At 47.0% G+C, this 14,505-nt stretch overlaps 1 protein-coding gene across 2 annotated transcripts in view; it reads left to right on the top strand.

Annotated features, from left to right (window-relative positions):
• EPAS1 (endothelial PAS domain protein 1) overlaps window positions 1-14,505 on the top strand; it is a 126,094-nt gene that overhangs the window by 106,140 nt on the left and 5,449 nt on the right. For both annotated transcript variants that reach the window (XM_035111182.3, XM_035111181.3), the window contains 8 exons: window positions 2,957-3,104; window positions 4,582-4,790; window positions 5,872-6,059; window positions 7,120-7,230; window positions 8,065-8,555; window positions 11,087-11,210; window positions 11,675-11,798; window positions 14,218-14,409. In XM_035111182.3, coding sequence (XP_034967073.2) covers window positions 2,957-3,104; window positions 4,582-4,790; window positions 5,872-6,059; window positions 7,120-7,230; window positions 8,065-8,555; window positions 11,087-11,210; window positions 11,675-11,798; window positions 14,218-14,409 — 1,587 coding nt within the window. The remainder of the gene's footprint in view (window positions 1-2,956; window positions 3,105-4,581; window positions 4,791-5,871; window positions 6,060-7,119; window positions 7,231-8,064; window positions 8,556-11,086; window positions 11,211-11,674; window positions 11,799-14,217; window positions 14,410-14,505) is intronic.

Genomic DNA, 14,505 nt, shown 5'->3' on the forward strand with positions numbered 1-14,505 from the left:
CATCTGAAGGCAGCCCTCTTTAGGGAAGCTTTTAATATTTGATGTTTTAATGTATTTTTAATCTTTTGCTGGAAGCCGCCCAGAGTGGCTGGGGAAATCCAGCCAGATGGGCGGGATATAAATTTATTATTATTATTATTATTATTATTATTATTATTATTATTTGCTTAGAGACCTTTTAGGTAGCAAGCGACTTATAAGTCTAAGAGTAATACAGCAGACTCAAATAGCTGCTGGACATGGACACACACACACACACACACACACACGACTTTAAATGAAGAGTACAAGCTACTCTTTGTTGTAACAGAACATAATGTGATTTTATTTTATTTTTTTAAATGATGAAAGCAGTAACAAGCTTTTTGATAATGTAACAGGCAACTCTCATTAGGACTCTTCATTGCAAGTTGATTATTAGGAGGCCCCTATGTAATAATGTTTCGCAGACACTGCAGAACACAATTTTCTAAAACGATCTTTGGACAAAACCTTTTGATATTCCTCACACACGCATGCCACACAAGTAATCTGGTAATCAAAAGGTAGTATTTAAAGTAAATTAAAAGCAGGGTGATTTTTAATGCAAAACCTTTGCTGACGAGGAAGAGGGAGGTGGAGTAAAATACAAAAGCACTTTGTAGATGACTCATACTGTATACCAAAAATGGCCGTTTCTGCATCATAGGCAGCCCGTTTGGTTCTGTCACTGTCTCTCAGGGCTTGTCCACACCGGAGAAAAATGTGGAGCTCTCCCCCCTTTAAATGCAGGGTTTTAAAAATCTTTTCTGTATTGCACATTCAGAGGATCAAAAGACCCTGCATTTGAAGGGTAGAAGGTCTGGACAACACTGGGATGGCGAGAATGCCATGTGGATGCCTCTATGTTAATGGGGAGACAGGCCACATTTTGCTCTGATGTGGAGTAGCCCTCAACCAGAATCCTAACCCACCATTTCATACGATGGTACCAGAAGCCAAAGATTTCATGTTAAAGATTCTTATAATAGGGCTTCCGCACGTCCGAAATTTCCCAGACATATCCAGCATTCGCCCGTTGGAAAGAGCGCCTGGGTGGAATTTCTGAAAATTGGTTAAAATGTGCAGGAAAATCTGGGGGTGTGGCAATCCATGTTGGAAATGTTGATTTCTTTTGGCGAATCTCCTAAAAAATAGCTCAGAAACTTTGTCCGGATTTTCACTTTTTGAAATATGGCAACCCTACTTTTCAAGGCAGTCTAAATACAAGCTGGGGCTGGGTGTTTCAAATCAAACAACCCCTTTGCACCCTAAATGATGCTTCGTCGAGAGACTGGGAGCTGGGAGGGAGTCATTGCAATTTAGATAGCACAGACATTTAATCTTCCTACAAAGCATCAAGGGCTTTTTTTTAAAAAAATAGACCCGGCTTTTTCAACCCTAACAGCTCCCAAGGCGGTTTACAGCGAACAGCAATTAAAGCAATGTATAGTTAAGGCAATTAGAATGATATAAATCAGTTGCAGTGGCAGATGGCAGCCCGTGGTGGGTGGGTGGAGGTGATGCCTTCTTTCCTAATGCCCACCAGCCCTCCAGACATTCTGGCTGCTGCGTTGTCCCCTTTGAACGTCCTTAATGCAGCAGTTAAGGCAAGCAAAGCCTGCGTCTCAGACGTCACCTCCAGTGGCTTCATAGCACTTTGAAAGTGTTGCTGTGAGCAGCCACACAGGAAAAGATAATAGGAGCAGCCAAAGTTAGCAGCTCCTACAGTCTAAACCAGGGGTGGGAATCATAGCTGCCAAGTACCCCGTATTTTCCGGGAAACCCCTGTTTTTCCTTACTGTTTTGGCCCCATGTTGGTGGCCATTTTTCTGGTGCTGCTTTGCCCATCTATGGGCACCAGAAAATGGCCGGCGCCGGAAGTCGTGTCTCTGCATGTCCGGAAGTGCGTAGGCGCAACTTCTGGTGTCACTTTGACCATCTCTGGGCACCGAAAATGGCCAGCGACAGCACCGGAAGTTGCGTCTATGCACTTCCGGACATGCAGAGACGTGACTTCCGGCGCCGGGACCGGCCATTTTCTGGTGCCCATAGATGGGGAAAGCAACACCGGAAGTTGCATCTACGCACTTCTGGGCATGCGTAGACGTGACTTTCGGCGCCAGCGCTGGCCATTTTTGGTGCCCATAGATGGGCAAAGCGACACCGGAAGTTGCATCTACGCAACTTCCACTGTCGCGCGGCTGCCGATCCCGGATTTCTCCACGAGAGACTTGGCAGGTATGGTGGGAATCCATTTTCAATCCAGGGGCCATATTCTGTTCTGGAGAATTTTCCAAGGGTCACATGCTGATTGGGGTTAGAACCAGAGGCAAAAGTGGATGGAGCAAGGAGTGTGGATTTTTCCTTGAAAAGAGTTCATGACTTCCAAGTTACAAGAAAAGAGATTCTGACTTAAACATCTGGAGAAACTTTCTGACAATGAGAGCTATAGGCCACAGAAACACCATCCTCATTTTGAGAACCAACCCCTCACTGGTTCAGCAGGCATTGCCCTTGCATGTTCTAAGTAGTGCTTGTCAGCCATATGGGAGAAAATTTGCTTTTATTTTTTTTTAAAAAAAACAGCAACACCCAAAGAAATCACAGGTCATCAGGAATCTCACACCTGCACACAGTATTCCTGTGTGTATTTTTGTGGCATGCTCACAAAATCACAGGACGCGGAAAGCCCTACTTGGATTTGAAAATGAGTAGGAAATGGTATTGCGACAGCTATCTTGGGCTGTTGCAGCAAGAGCAAAACACGAGATACTCTCTAAGACCAACAGACCTATTGCGGCACATATTTTTGTAGTTTTAAGTGAGAGGGCTGTGAGATCTCTTTTTGTGAAGTCATGTTAATGCATTGCTGCACCTGGCAATATTTTAACTTGGTCACTCCTATTTGTTTCCTCCCTTCTCCCCCTCCCCCAAGTGTGTGCAAAAGGTCAAGTGGTCACTGGGCAGTACCGCATGCTAGCCAAGCATGGTGGGTACGTGTGGCTAGAGACCCAAGGAACAGTCATCTACAATACACGCAACTTGCAACCTCAGTGCATCATCTGTGTCAACTACGTTCTCAGGTAAATCCGCCGGAATCCTAAAGTAGGGTTGAGGAACCGCAGGCCCTCCAGATGTGCTGGTTACAACTCCCCTCGTCCCCAGCCCTTGGTCAGGTTGGCTGGGGCTCAGGGGAGTTGGCATCCAGCAACACCTGGAAGGTCCCCATCCTTGTTCTAGGAGTATTATTATTATTATTATTATTAGGGATGTGGGTGGCACTGTGGTCTAAACTACTGAGCCTCTTGGGCTTGCCCAAGGTAAGCAGTTCAAATCCCCGCGACGGGATGAGCTCCCATTGCTCTGTCCTAGCTCCTGCCAACCTAGCACTTCGAAAGCACTCCCCAAAAAAGTGCAAGTAGATAAATAGGTACTGCTGCTTTGGGGCGGTAAATGGCGTTTCCCTGCACTCTGGTTTCCGTCATGATGTCCCGTTGCACCAGAAGTGGTTTAGTCATGCTGGCCACATGATCCGGAAAGCTGTCTGTGGACAAACGCCGGCTCCCTCGGCCTGAAAGTGAGATGAGCGCCGCAACCCCATAGTTGCCTCTGGCTGGATTTAACTGTCCAGGGGTCCTTGACCTTTTTACTATGGGAGTTGGCATCCAGCAACACCTGGAAGTTCCCCATCCTTGTTCTAAGACTATTATTATTACTATTATTATTATTATTATTATTATTATCATCATCATCATCATTATATCTGTATATCACCCTTTATTTGTAGATCTCAGGGCGGTTCACAACATAAAATTACATTATCAAAAACACAAAACACATAGTGAAAATAAGAAGAAAAACAAACCAATAGCCCCCTGCCTCCCACAAACACATTTAAAAGGCCGTAGACTGTTCATCAACCAAAGGGCTGGTTGAAGAGGAATGCCTTTGCCTGGCACCTAAAGGTGTATAATGAAGGTGGCAGGCAAGCCTTCCTAGGGAGAGCATTCTACAAACAGGGACCCACTGCAGATAAAACCCTGTCTTGTGTTGCCACCCTCCAGACCTCTCATGGAGGAGGCACACAAAGAAGGTTCTCGGAAGATGATAGCAGGGTCCAGGTTGGTTCATATGGAGAGAGGCAGCCCTTGAGGTATTGCAGTCCTGAGCTGTTTAACATAGGTCAAACTTCACACAGGATGTTCAACTGCTAGTTCCCGACCTCAGACCTCAAACTCTGCTTGCCCAAGAAGAAGGAGGCCCCTCTCAACTCACAATGTGCATTATGGTCCTGTTGGTAGCATCCCTGTGGGAATCTGGTCTTTGCAACAAAGGTTGTTCCTTTCGCCCCCTTAAAACTGTCCATTTCCACTGATAGGTAGGCACACAGCCAACTACGTGGCAGTCAGAGCAAAGTGTGTTGTCAGAGGTTAAGCATCTAAATCCAGGTGCCTGCTTGGTAAAATTGAATTTTCGCTTTAATTAACTGAACTGGTTGCATGTGGACATTCTTCATCGGAGTACAAACTATTCTAAACCACCTGATTTTGTTCTTGTTAGTGAAATAGAGAACAATGATATCGTGTTCTCCATGGATCAGACAGAATCGCTCTTTAAGCCGCACATGATGGCAATGAATCCTATGTTTGATAACGGAGTCCCCGTGGCAGAAAAGAGTGGTTTCTTGTTCACCAAGCTGAAAGAAGAACCTGAAGAACTTGCACAGCTGGCACCAACACCTGGCGATGCTATTATTTCTCTTGACTTTGGTTAGTAATGTTCTGGGGAGATAAACCACCTTTTTTCTGTTTTGCACAATAGTTAACCAGTAGGTTATTGGGAGATGGATACATCTCATAAATTGTTACAGTAAGCAAATATTTTAGATGCTCAGGTCAGCTCTATATGGTACTTATTTAAACTAATACAAAGAAGCACACTTGGCTGTAGTTTTGTAGGCTAAGAAAATGGATTTAGATTATGGTCAATATTAGCATTCCCCAACTTGATACCCTGCAAATGTTGTTGGACTCCAACAAACAAGCTGTTGGGAGCCTTGGGACTTTGTGTGTGCTCCCCTTTCCTCCTCTCCTGTTTTCATTTTATATCAAACTGCAGTTCCATGTTGCAAACGAGCGTGAGGAACTGTGGTTTGTTCTAACCGGAGTTAATGAAAACAAATTAAAATCAAACCATGAGGAATCGAGCCTTGGCACCTTTGCCATTCGGTTTCTTCAAAGGCAAACCTACAAACGACCAAGCAGACTCCAGATTGGAGGCTTATGTTATGAGCCAAAGTCATTTGTGGACATGACTGCATGAATATACTATTGCATGGGCACAGATGTCCCTAGTTAACTACATGTGGTCTTTCAAATTCAATGCCTTATGCACCCACTTCCTTTTCTGCCATGCACAAAAAAAATCACCTCTGCAGCAGGCAGACCCTCTGAATTTCCGAAGAGCTGAAATTCACAAGCCTGTGATGTGTGTAATTCATTTAGATAAAACACACTGTGGTGATCAGATATAGGAAATATCCCACATCGGCGGGTAGGGGGAGGGGAGTAATGTGAGCAGCCACCGTCAATGAAGAATTATAGACACCAGTATGAGAAAGTCCCTTGTTTGCATAGCGTTGACCTCAGAGAAGCATGAATGACGATCAGATCAGGCTTAACACCTATTTATACTAAACCAAGACTTAGCTGTACTGTCCTTCAACATGTGTGGAGGACCATCACGTCAGATGATTTCAGGCTCGTGCACCTTGTTCTTTCCCCTAAAACGATGTCTTTGGGGCTTGCAGGCTGCGCAGATGAGTTGACCTTGCATATCTTTACATTTCAGGGACGCAAAAGTTTGAGGAAATCTCTTCCTACAACAAAGCTGTGATGACCCCAAACAAGCAGTGGCCTCCGGAAGCGAAGGCTCAGGCTCCGCAGGCTGAGAAGCTGAGTGTGCCAAGCTTTACGCTGCCCCAGGTTGCACCTGGCAGCAGCACCCCCAGCGCCAGCAGCAACAGCAGCTGTTCCACTGTAAGGAAGCCCTTTGCACTGAGCGATGACCTTGTTGTTTTCAGGCGCAGGGCTGCGGCGAGAATGCATGTTGTGCATCGGGGCATGTGTGGTTCTTTCATGAGCACCAACAGCGGCTACAATACCAGTTTTGTTGTTTCTTTGTTTTTTTTAAAAAGGAGAGATTATTTCCAGAAGAGTAGCTGCATTCTTCTCCTGTAGCCAAAACCAACAGCAAATGATGATGACAGTAGAGATTTACTTGGCAAGATCCAACTAGTGCAGGATCCTGTTCTCACTATGGCCGATCAGATGCCAGTGGCAAACCCAAATGCATGATCCGAGCGCAAGAGCACTCTCCCCTCCTGTGGTTTCCAGCAACTGGTATTCAGAAGCATGCTGCCTCTTAACCATGGAGGCAGAGCACAACCGTCCTGGCTAGTAGTCAATGATCTCCTTCTCCTCCATATATTTGTCCAATTCACTTTGAAAGCCATCGAAGTCGGTGGCCATTGCATTGGTGGAAACTGCAGGAGGGGAGAGGGGTCTTGTGCTCAGGTCTTGCTTGTGGGTTTCCCCACGGATATCTGGTTGGCCACTGTGGGAACAGGAGGCTGGACTTGACAGGCCATTGGACTCTTCTTAGGTCCTTAACATCTCCATCAGGAAAGTGATGCTGTGCACTGAATACCACCAAGGAGAAGGCCCAGAAGGAGAGAGGGGTGCACACAGCTTCAAACTCTCTTCAGGCGCCTTGGATCAAAGGGCTTTGTTTGTGTATACATGAGGGCTTTGCCCATATTCCACAGAACACACTGAAATCCCCAAATCCCTTTCCAAATGAATATAGGGGAACCCATGCACCCCTAGTGCGAGCAGGCAGGTGCTGCTTTTTTTGACAAGCGGGCCTTGTAAAAATATCTACTTGCCCAACTGCCTACATATACCTGGCAGTCGTTTGTGGCCAGCGAGAAATCAAAGATTTGCTTTTGGTAAAGCTTCCCTGGGTGAAATTCCTATGACGAGGCAGGTGGTTATTTGCAGAGCTCTGATAGTCTGCCCTGTCTTTTTCACTCTGCAGCCAAGCAGCCCCGGAGACTATTACACTTCCTTAGACGAAGACCTGAAGATCGAGATGATTGAGAAACTTTTTGCCTTGGACACGGATGCCAAGAATCAGTGCAACTCACAGGTAAGAGAAGCCAACTGGAAAACGTAACATCGTCATCAATGTGTAGCACACACATCTCTTTGGCGGCTAATGCTTACTCCTTTGGGCCACCAGCATTGCAAGAGAACAGAGCGCAGGGACTGTGTATTAATAGATAAAGCAAGATGTGAAGGAAACCAGCACCATTTTGAACCAACCGGTTTGGGGGGGGGGTGAGCTCGGAATCCTCAATTAAGGCTATCTTTTTATTTTTTTTGTTACATCACATTTCAACAGGCATAGGCAAACTCCGGCCCTCCAAATGTTTGGGACTACAATTCCCATAATCCCTAGCTAACAGGACCAGTGGTCAGGGATGATGGGAATTGTAGTCCCAAACATCTGGAGGCTCGGAGTTTGCCTATGCCTGCATTTGGGGAAAGACTGTAGCTCAGAAGCAGAGCAGCCTCAATCCCCACCATCTCCAGGCAGGACTAGATGAGACTCCTGCCTGAAATCCTGGACAACTGCTTCCTATCAGTTTGTAGACATTACTGAGCTAGAGGAACCAATGGTCTGACTCTGTATAATATGGCAGCTTCCTACTTTCCTGCTCATATACCTGGGAGTAGCCTTCTCCAGGTGGTTCCTTCCTGATGTTTTGGACTACAACTCCCAGCATGCCTCACCATGTTGGCTGAGGCTGATGGGAGTTGGATTCAGCCAACATCTGGAAATCATCAAGTTGAGAAGAGGCAGCATGACAGCGTTAGAGATTGTTCTAGGAAAGAGAAGGAGAAACGTTTCTTCCAGGATCGTTTTTCTTTCCTATTGTTGCAATCACGGTGTCTTCCCTGGTCCCTTCTCTCCGTGCAGACTGATTTCAACGAGCTGGACCTTGAAACTTTGGCTCCTTACATTCCGATGGATGGAGAAGATTTCCAACTCAGCCCGATCTGTCAAGAGGAGCGGCCCCTCTCCGAAAGCGCCCAGCTCACTCAGCAGAGCTTGAACAACATGAGCAACCTCTTCCAGCCCCTTGCTCCTCCCTCGCAGGACCAGTTCTTCCCGGAGAAATACTGCCAGCCGGTGTCTAACAAAAGCGTCAACACAGGCCAGGGGACTCTGCCACCACCCTTCTTGAACGGCGGAAGCCAGCCGTCCTCTTTGCTGCCCTACTATGCCCAAGCCAGCACTCCTCTGTCTTCAATGGGTGGGAGACCCAACACACAGTGGCCCCCTGACCCACCCTTACAATACGCCCCTACGAAACAGAGAGCAGCGGTCAATAAGTGTTCAGGATCCATAGCTAGCTCTCCATCGGGGCCACCGCTGCACCTGCCTGATATGAACTTCTATAAGAAAAGGTAACTCGGAGGAAAGAGTGTGTGGATTTAGGTAGGGTGGAGAACTGAGTCCTTTGTTGCCAGAAACCAGCTCCTCATAGACAATCCCAAGAGAGAGTGTGAATTAAATCAAAACCTTAAAATGTGTGTGGGGTGAACAGTCTTGGGAAACCTCCCCCCCACCTGCCAGTAGCCAAAAACAAGCCACTAGGACATCCGTTCAGCCATTTCTGAAAGCCCTGGCCAGCCTTCGCTTGGTTCCATTTGGACTTTGGAACTTTTTGAAAGTGTGTCCCTAATGGGTTTCCCTAAACGGAGCCTTAAACCGTTAACGGCTTTTAACGGTAATAGGCGACCACGTTCAGAATAAGGCGAAACAGCGACTAGGCTTTCCGTTTTCAGCCCAGAGGCCAAGTGGTGGAAACGAAAAGGAGGAACGCCGACTGCAATATACTTTTAAGTAGAAACCTCAAGGGGAAGTTAATTGTCCCAGGAAGAAAAAACAAAAACCAAAGGTTGCCAGAAAAGTTCTGCTTTTCAAAGGGTCGGGAAGAGGTCAGAGTGTCTTCTTAGAGAGGTTCTCATAATTTAAAACCATGTGATTATAGTACGGCTGATTTAAATAAAATAATAATAATAATAATAATAATAATAATAATAATAATAATAATAAACCGTAGGCATGGGCTAAGGAACTGGTGGTTCTCCAAATGTTGCAGGACTGCAGCTCCCATCAGCCTTAGGCAGCATAAGTAAAGGGACCCCTGACCATTAGGTCCAGTCATGAGCGACTCTGGGGTTGCGGCGCTCATCTCGCATTATTGGCCAAGGGAGCCGGCGTGCAGCTTCCAGGTCATTTGGTCAGTATGACAAAGCTGCTTCTGGCGAACCAGAGCAGCGCACGGAAACGCCGTTTACCTTCCCGCTGTAGCGGTACCTATTTATCTACTTGCACTTTGAGGTGCTTTCAAACTGCTAGGTTGGCAGGAGCTGGGACTGAGCAACGGGAGCTCACCCCGTCGTGGGGATTCGAACATAGCTGCCAAGTTTTCCCTTTTCTCGCGAGGAAGCCTATTCAGCATAAGGCAAAATCCCTTAAAAAAAGGGATAACTTGGCAGCTATGGATTCGAACCGCCGACCTTCTGATCAGCACCACAGTGTCACCCGCGTCCCTTACCCTTAGGCAGCATAGCCAGTAGTTAATGGGAGTTTTAGTCCCTTCACAGGTCTGCAGGGCCACAGGTCCCAGCCTTGGCCTAAGGGTCTTTAAAAAAAAGATTGCAGCCAGCTGGGGATCTTTCACATGTTAATTGCAGCAGTTTAGCTGCTGACATAACCCAGTACTGCTGCAGCAACATTTGATAGGACAGAATCGCGTGGGTGGGGCCAGTCACGTAAAGTCCTCCCGCCCAATAGCTGTTCATCCAGGAAGGGAGGGAGAAGATCCTATTGGAGGGCTCCACACTCCAGATTCATTACATTTGCTTCCCACATATCTTTCCATCGTGGAAGAGCCAGTGTGGCACAATGGTTAGAATGTTGGACTAGGACCTGGGAGAGCAGGGTTCGAATCCCCGCTCAGCCATGAAGCTCACTGGGTGACCTTGGGCCTGTCACCATCTCTTAGCCTAGCCTACCTCTCAGGGTTGTTGTGAAGATGAAATGGGGAGGAGGAGAACCATGCACACCACCTTGAGATCAAGATAACGGTGATATATAAATGTCACAAATAAATAAACTTGGGGTGGGAGGGTCTACGCAGTTCCCTTTCATCCAATCGCTGACTGGGCCAGACGTGTTTAGCTTCAGCAAACCCGCCTTGCCTCTTCAAACCATACCTAGGCCAGTGACCTCATCTATGACATTCCAGCCTTTCAAATGTTGTCATAGTGGTGTGGGATGATGCCATTCTCACACTGCCACACACGCCACCTTAGCCTGACGTGACAATCCGTAAGGAAAAACAGACTGCTTCTGTTGACCTCATGCCTCTGCTCTCAGCAAGGCATTGTGAATTGTCTACTACAGCACAAAGGGCGAGCAGTGCTTTGGCAACAGATACTGTCCGTGGTATCTGTGATACACAAAAACGATTAAATAAGTCTCCATGGTCAATCTGCATCCTTCACTCCCACCTAAAGCATTCTTCCTGTTGGGGAGGACAGGTTGCTGTTGAAGCAGAAAGAATATTGCAGCTTGAATAAACTAGGTGGGTTGGTATTGAACTCATCGGTTGTGTATGCTACAGCTGTTCTCCACAGTCACTGAGTTGTCTCCCAGGGACAGGCATTTGTGGTCCTCCAGAGGTTGTTGGATGGCTGTCAGCAGGGACAGTGGCCAGTGATGTTGGCAGTCCATCAGCAGCTGGAGAACCACCATCCACGTCCTTGCTCAAGAAGGACACCCCAAGTCTTTCCCCAAGAATCCAACAGCAACCTTAAGTTAGGATCAAGAGGCCTCTGCAGGTCAACAAGTCTCACTGTTCTGGTTTGAAGCTTAGCTCTCCAGTGTTTATCAAATGCTTAACAAAACAATGGCTTTGTCTTGATAGGTCGCTGGAGTGCCTTGGGCAGCGGGGCATGGATGTAAACCCTGCGCGGATTGCTCTTGCCAACAGTTTGAAGCTGAAGAGGCAGCTGGACTATGAAGAGCAAGCCTTTCAACACCTGAGTGGGGTAATCTGTCCTTTGCAAAGGCTCCTTCTTTTTTTTGAGAAAGGGCCATAGCTCAGTGGTAGAGCATTTGCTTAGCATGTGGAAGTCCTGGGTTCAATCCCCAACATTTCCAGGAATCCAGATTGCTCCCTGGAGATGCTTAATCAGTGTGGTCAGTCATGAGCTACTGGTAGTTGCTTGTCACCCAAAGGGTCTCCAAGCGACTTTCGTGTGTGTGTGTGTGTGTGTGTGTGTCGGTCGTATAACACATTAGTATTCCATACAGCATACTGGAAAAAATAAACAACAACAAAAATAGCTCCCCAACAGTGATATAAAACACTGGCGGCATGCTAACAACTTGGTGTAAGACAATTTCCTAAGTTCCCTTCTATGGCCTTAAAACAAAAAATGAGGTTTTTTAAGCAATAATTCTTTTCTCGTCAGGCTTATACCTTCTCTTTCCCCTCCCCCCCCATCTATAGATACAAGGAGAAACATCTGGCATTAACCCAACACACTTAATGTGGAAAAGGATGAAAATCCTCAGAGGTGAAAATTGTGCATTACTTACAGAGAAGAAGTCGCTCAGCACAAGTGTCCTTAATGGTAAGACCCTTTTAAAAAAGAAAGAAAGGTAATTAGATATAACTAAATGGAGTCACATGGGGTCCACTATGTCACTGTTGGGCAGCTGGTGACAAAACACAAAACTTGTCCTGGAGATCCAGTCCCTGCCTTTATATTTCATTTTTTCCACGTCTTATGCTCACTGTCTGTGTTCTGCACTAACTTCAAGCTCCTTATGAAGATCCTTGCGGGACCAGATGGGCAAATGGTCCATCTTTGCCAGCGTTCTGTTTTCCCAGGGTGGCCAGACCTCTGGGAAGCTCACAAGTATAGCATGACTTGCAGCCTCAAGTGGCACCTTGCATGAGTGAATGTGAGCCACCATCATACTTCCATAGATGCAACTGCATGAGATTATATGGCAGTTCTTTGGGGAAGGGCTGCAGCCCAGCTTCAGAGCACCTGCTTTGAATGCAGGAGGTCCTGGGCTCCACCTCTCAGTATATCCAGGTAGAGCTGAGAATGCCCCCCCCCCCGTCAGAAACCCTGGAGACCCGCTGCCAATCAGGGTCAACAGTACTGAACTAGATGGACCACAGCTTCCTATGTTCCTATGCTGTATACATCAATCTACAGTGGTGGTTCATTCATATGCAACGCTTAGTGTCACAGGTTCAGATGTTCAGCTGCTAGCCATCAAGGGTGCATTGCATCATCTAGCTGGGAACATGTGGCACCATTGTTGAAACAGCCGCACCGGCTGCCCCTCGACTACCGAGTCAGGTTGAAGGTCCTTGTATGAATTTACAAAGCCCTGGAAAACTTAGGTGCAGGGTACTTCAGGGACAGTGGCGTGCATTAGGGGGCTAGGCTAGTTCCCTAAATGTTTCTCTGGCGCTGTCAGGAGTCAGAGGATCCAAGCCCCCACGGTAGGTTGCCAGGAATGGGTAAGATAAGGAAGGTTCTTACCAATGTTGTTTATTTGATATTCACAGAGAGAGGCTTAGAAATGCAGCCTCTTGGGGTAATGGTGTTGCTCTGAGTAAATCTACACACACACACACACACACACACACACACACACACACACACACCCTTCTCTCTTACTTCCTCATCTGTCAACAGCACCACCCATTTCACGGTTCCCACTTAGGGCCATCTGTCTCTTTTGCTCTCCTACTTTCAGTGCTCACCAGCTTCTGGGAGAGGGGCGGGGTCTGGAATGCTTTCTAGTGATAACATGTCAGCCAGCTGCCTCCTCTTCTTCCTTCTCTCCTATTATTTCCCAACTCCCCCCCCCCCGCCCCTCATCTGCCTCTGAGCTGTGATCTTCCGCAAACCCCTGTTGTAAATCTATACTGTCTTCGTCTTCTCTGGATGGTTCAGGCTGAGAAGGCGGTCTCCACCATTCCTCTTCTGCCCAGTCCCTGACAGGCACCTGCTTCCCAAAGCCCAGGGGGGTTCTGCCCGGTTTAGGGAGGGGGAAACAATGCTCTGGTGGGTCCAAGAGCCCTCCGGCCACTTTCCCAAACCTCACGGGGAAGGAGGGCTCCACCATCCTTTCAGAAGCCTGCCACCTCCTTCCAAAAGCCCAGGAAGCTTCTGCCCAGCTTAAAGGAAGGAGGCGTGATGGTCATGTGTGTGATGTCAGCCCCCAAATCACCCTCAGTAGCTGGTGCCTCTGGCCCTAACTGTTCCCCTACAAAACATTTCATTGCATGGCTTTGCTCAGGAATCGCCTAAATCCTTATATTCCAGCTTGAGCACTGAGATCATCTGCAGGAGCATCCTTCATCATTCCCCATGTTGGCAGGGCTCACTTGATAACAACAAAAAACAGAGCTTTGAATATCATTGGCCCAGCCCTGTGGAACTCTCTGCCAATAGAGGTAGCAGGTGCCTTTTGTTTTAACTTGAAAATGGCTGCTGAAAACTCTTATATTCCACCAGGCTATGCAGGCAGTTAAGAACACATCTGTCCACAACGGTTAATTGATGTATGGTTTTTTTAAAAAAACTTATTTTATATGTTTTCACTGTATGGCTGTACGTATTTTTGTGGTAAGCCACTTTGAAATCTTCTATGGAATAGCACTATAAGAACATTTTAATAAAAAAAATAATCATCATTATTATTACAATTCATTACACGCCCTAAGGTACCGTTTGGGTTACAACAATCACAACATTAATATCTGCAGAAGTGTGCATGCACACAAAAGCTCATACCAATGACAAACTTAGTTGGTCTCTAAGGTGCTACTGGAAGGGGTATTTTTAATTTTGTTTCAACATTAATATTGATGTGCAATATTCCACAATTCCACATTGGCTCACGCCAGTGTCAGCCTGCTCTCTTGACTCTTGGACAAACGTGGGGGGAAATATTGTGTTCGGAATTGTGTTTCTAAAAGCGGACATCCTCTTTGAAGCCCCGTTTTTTGCTTTTCATTTGCAGATGAGTTCCTTTGCAACCCGCAAAGAGGACCAGGCCAGCCCCCTATGAATATGGGGCAGCAGCAACTCCAGCCACGGCATCCGCCACCCTCTTTGAGAAACTCTGCCAACATCCCCAAAGCTGCCTTCTCCCCACACTTTTACTGCCCCCCTTATCAGGACTTCAGTGTGCCACAAGGTCATAGGATGTCAGGTGAGTTCCGCCTCAAACCATAACACAAACTTGGAGGGACTGTTTTCTAACAGGCCGGGGGGGGGGGGGAGAGCAGTGGTTGCAGGCAGGAGCTCA

This window comes from Zootoca vivipara, chromosome 3 (genome assembly GCF_965207765.1).
Source record: "Zootoca vivipara chromosome 3, rZooViv2.hap1.1, whole genome shotgun sequence".
NCBI lineage: Eukaryota > Metazoa > Chordata > Lepidosauria > Squamata > Lacertidae > Zootoca > Zootoca vivipara.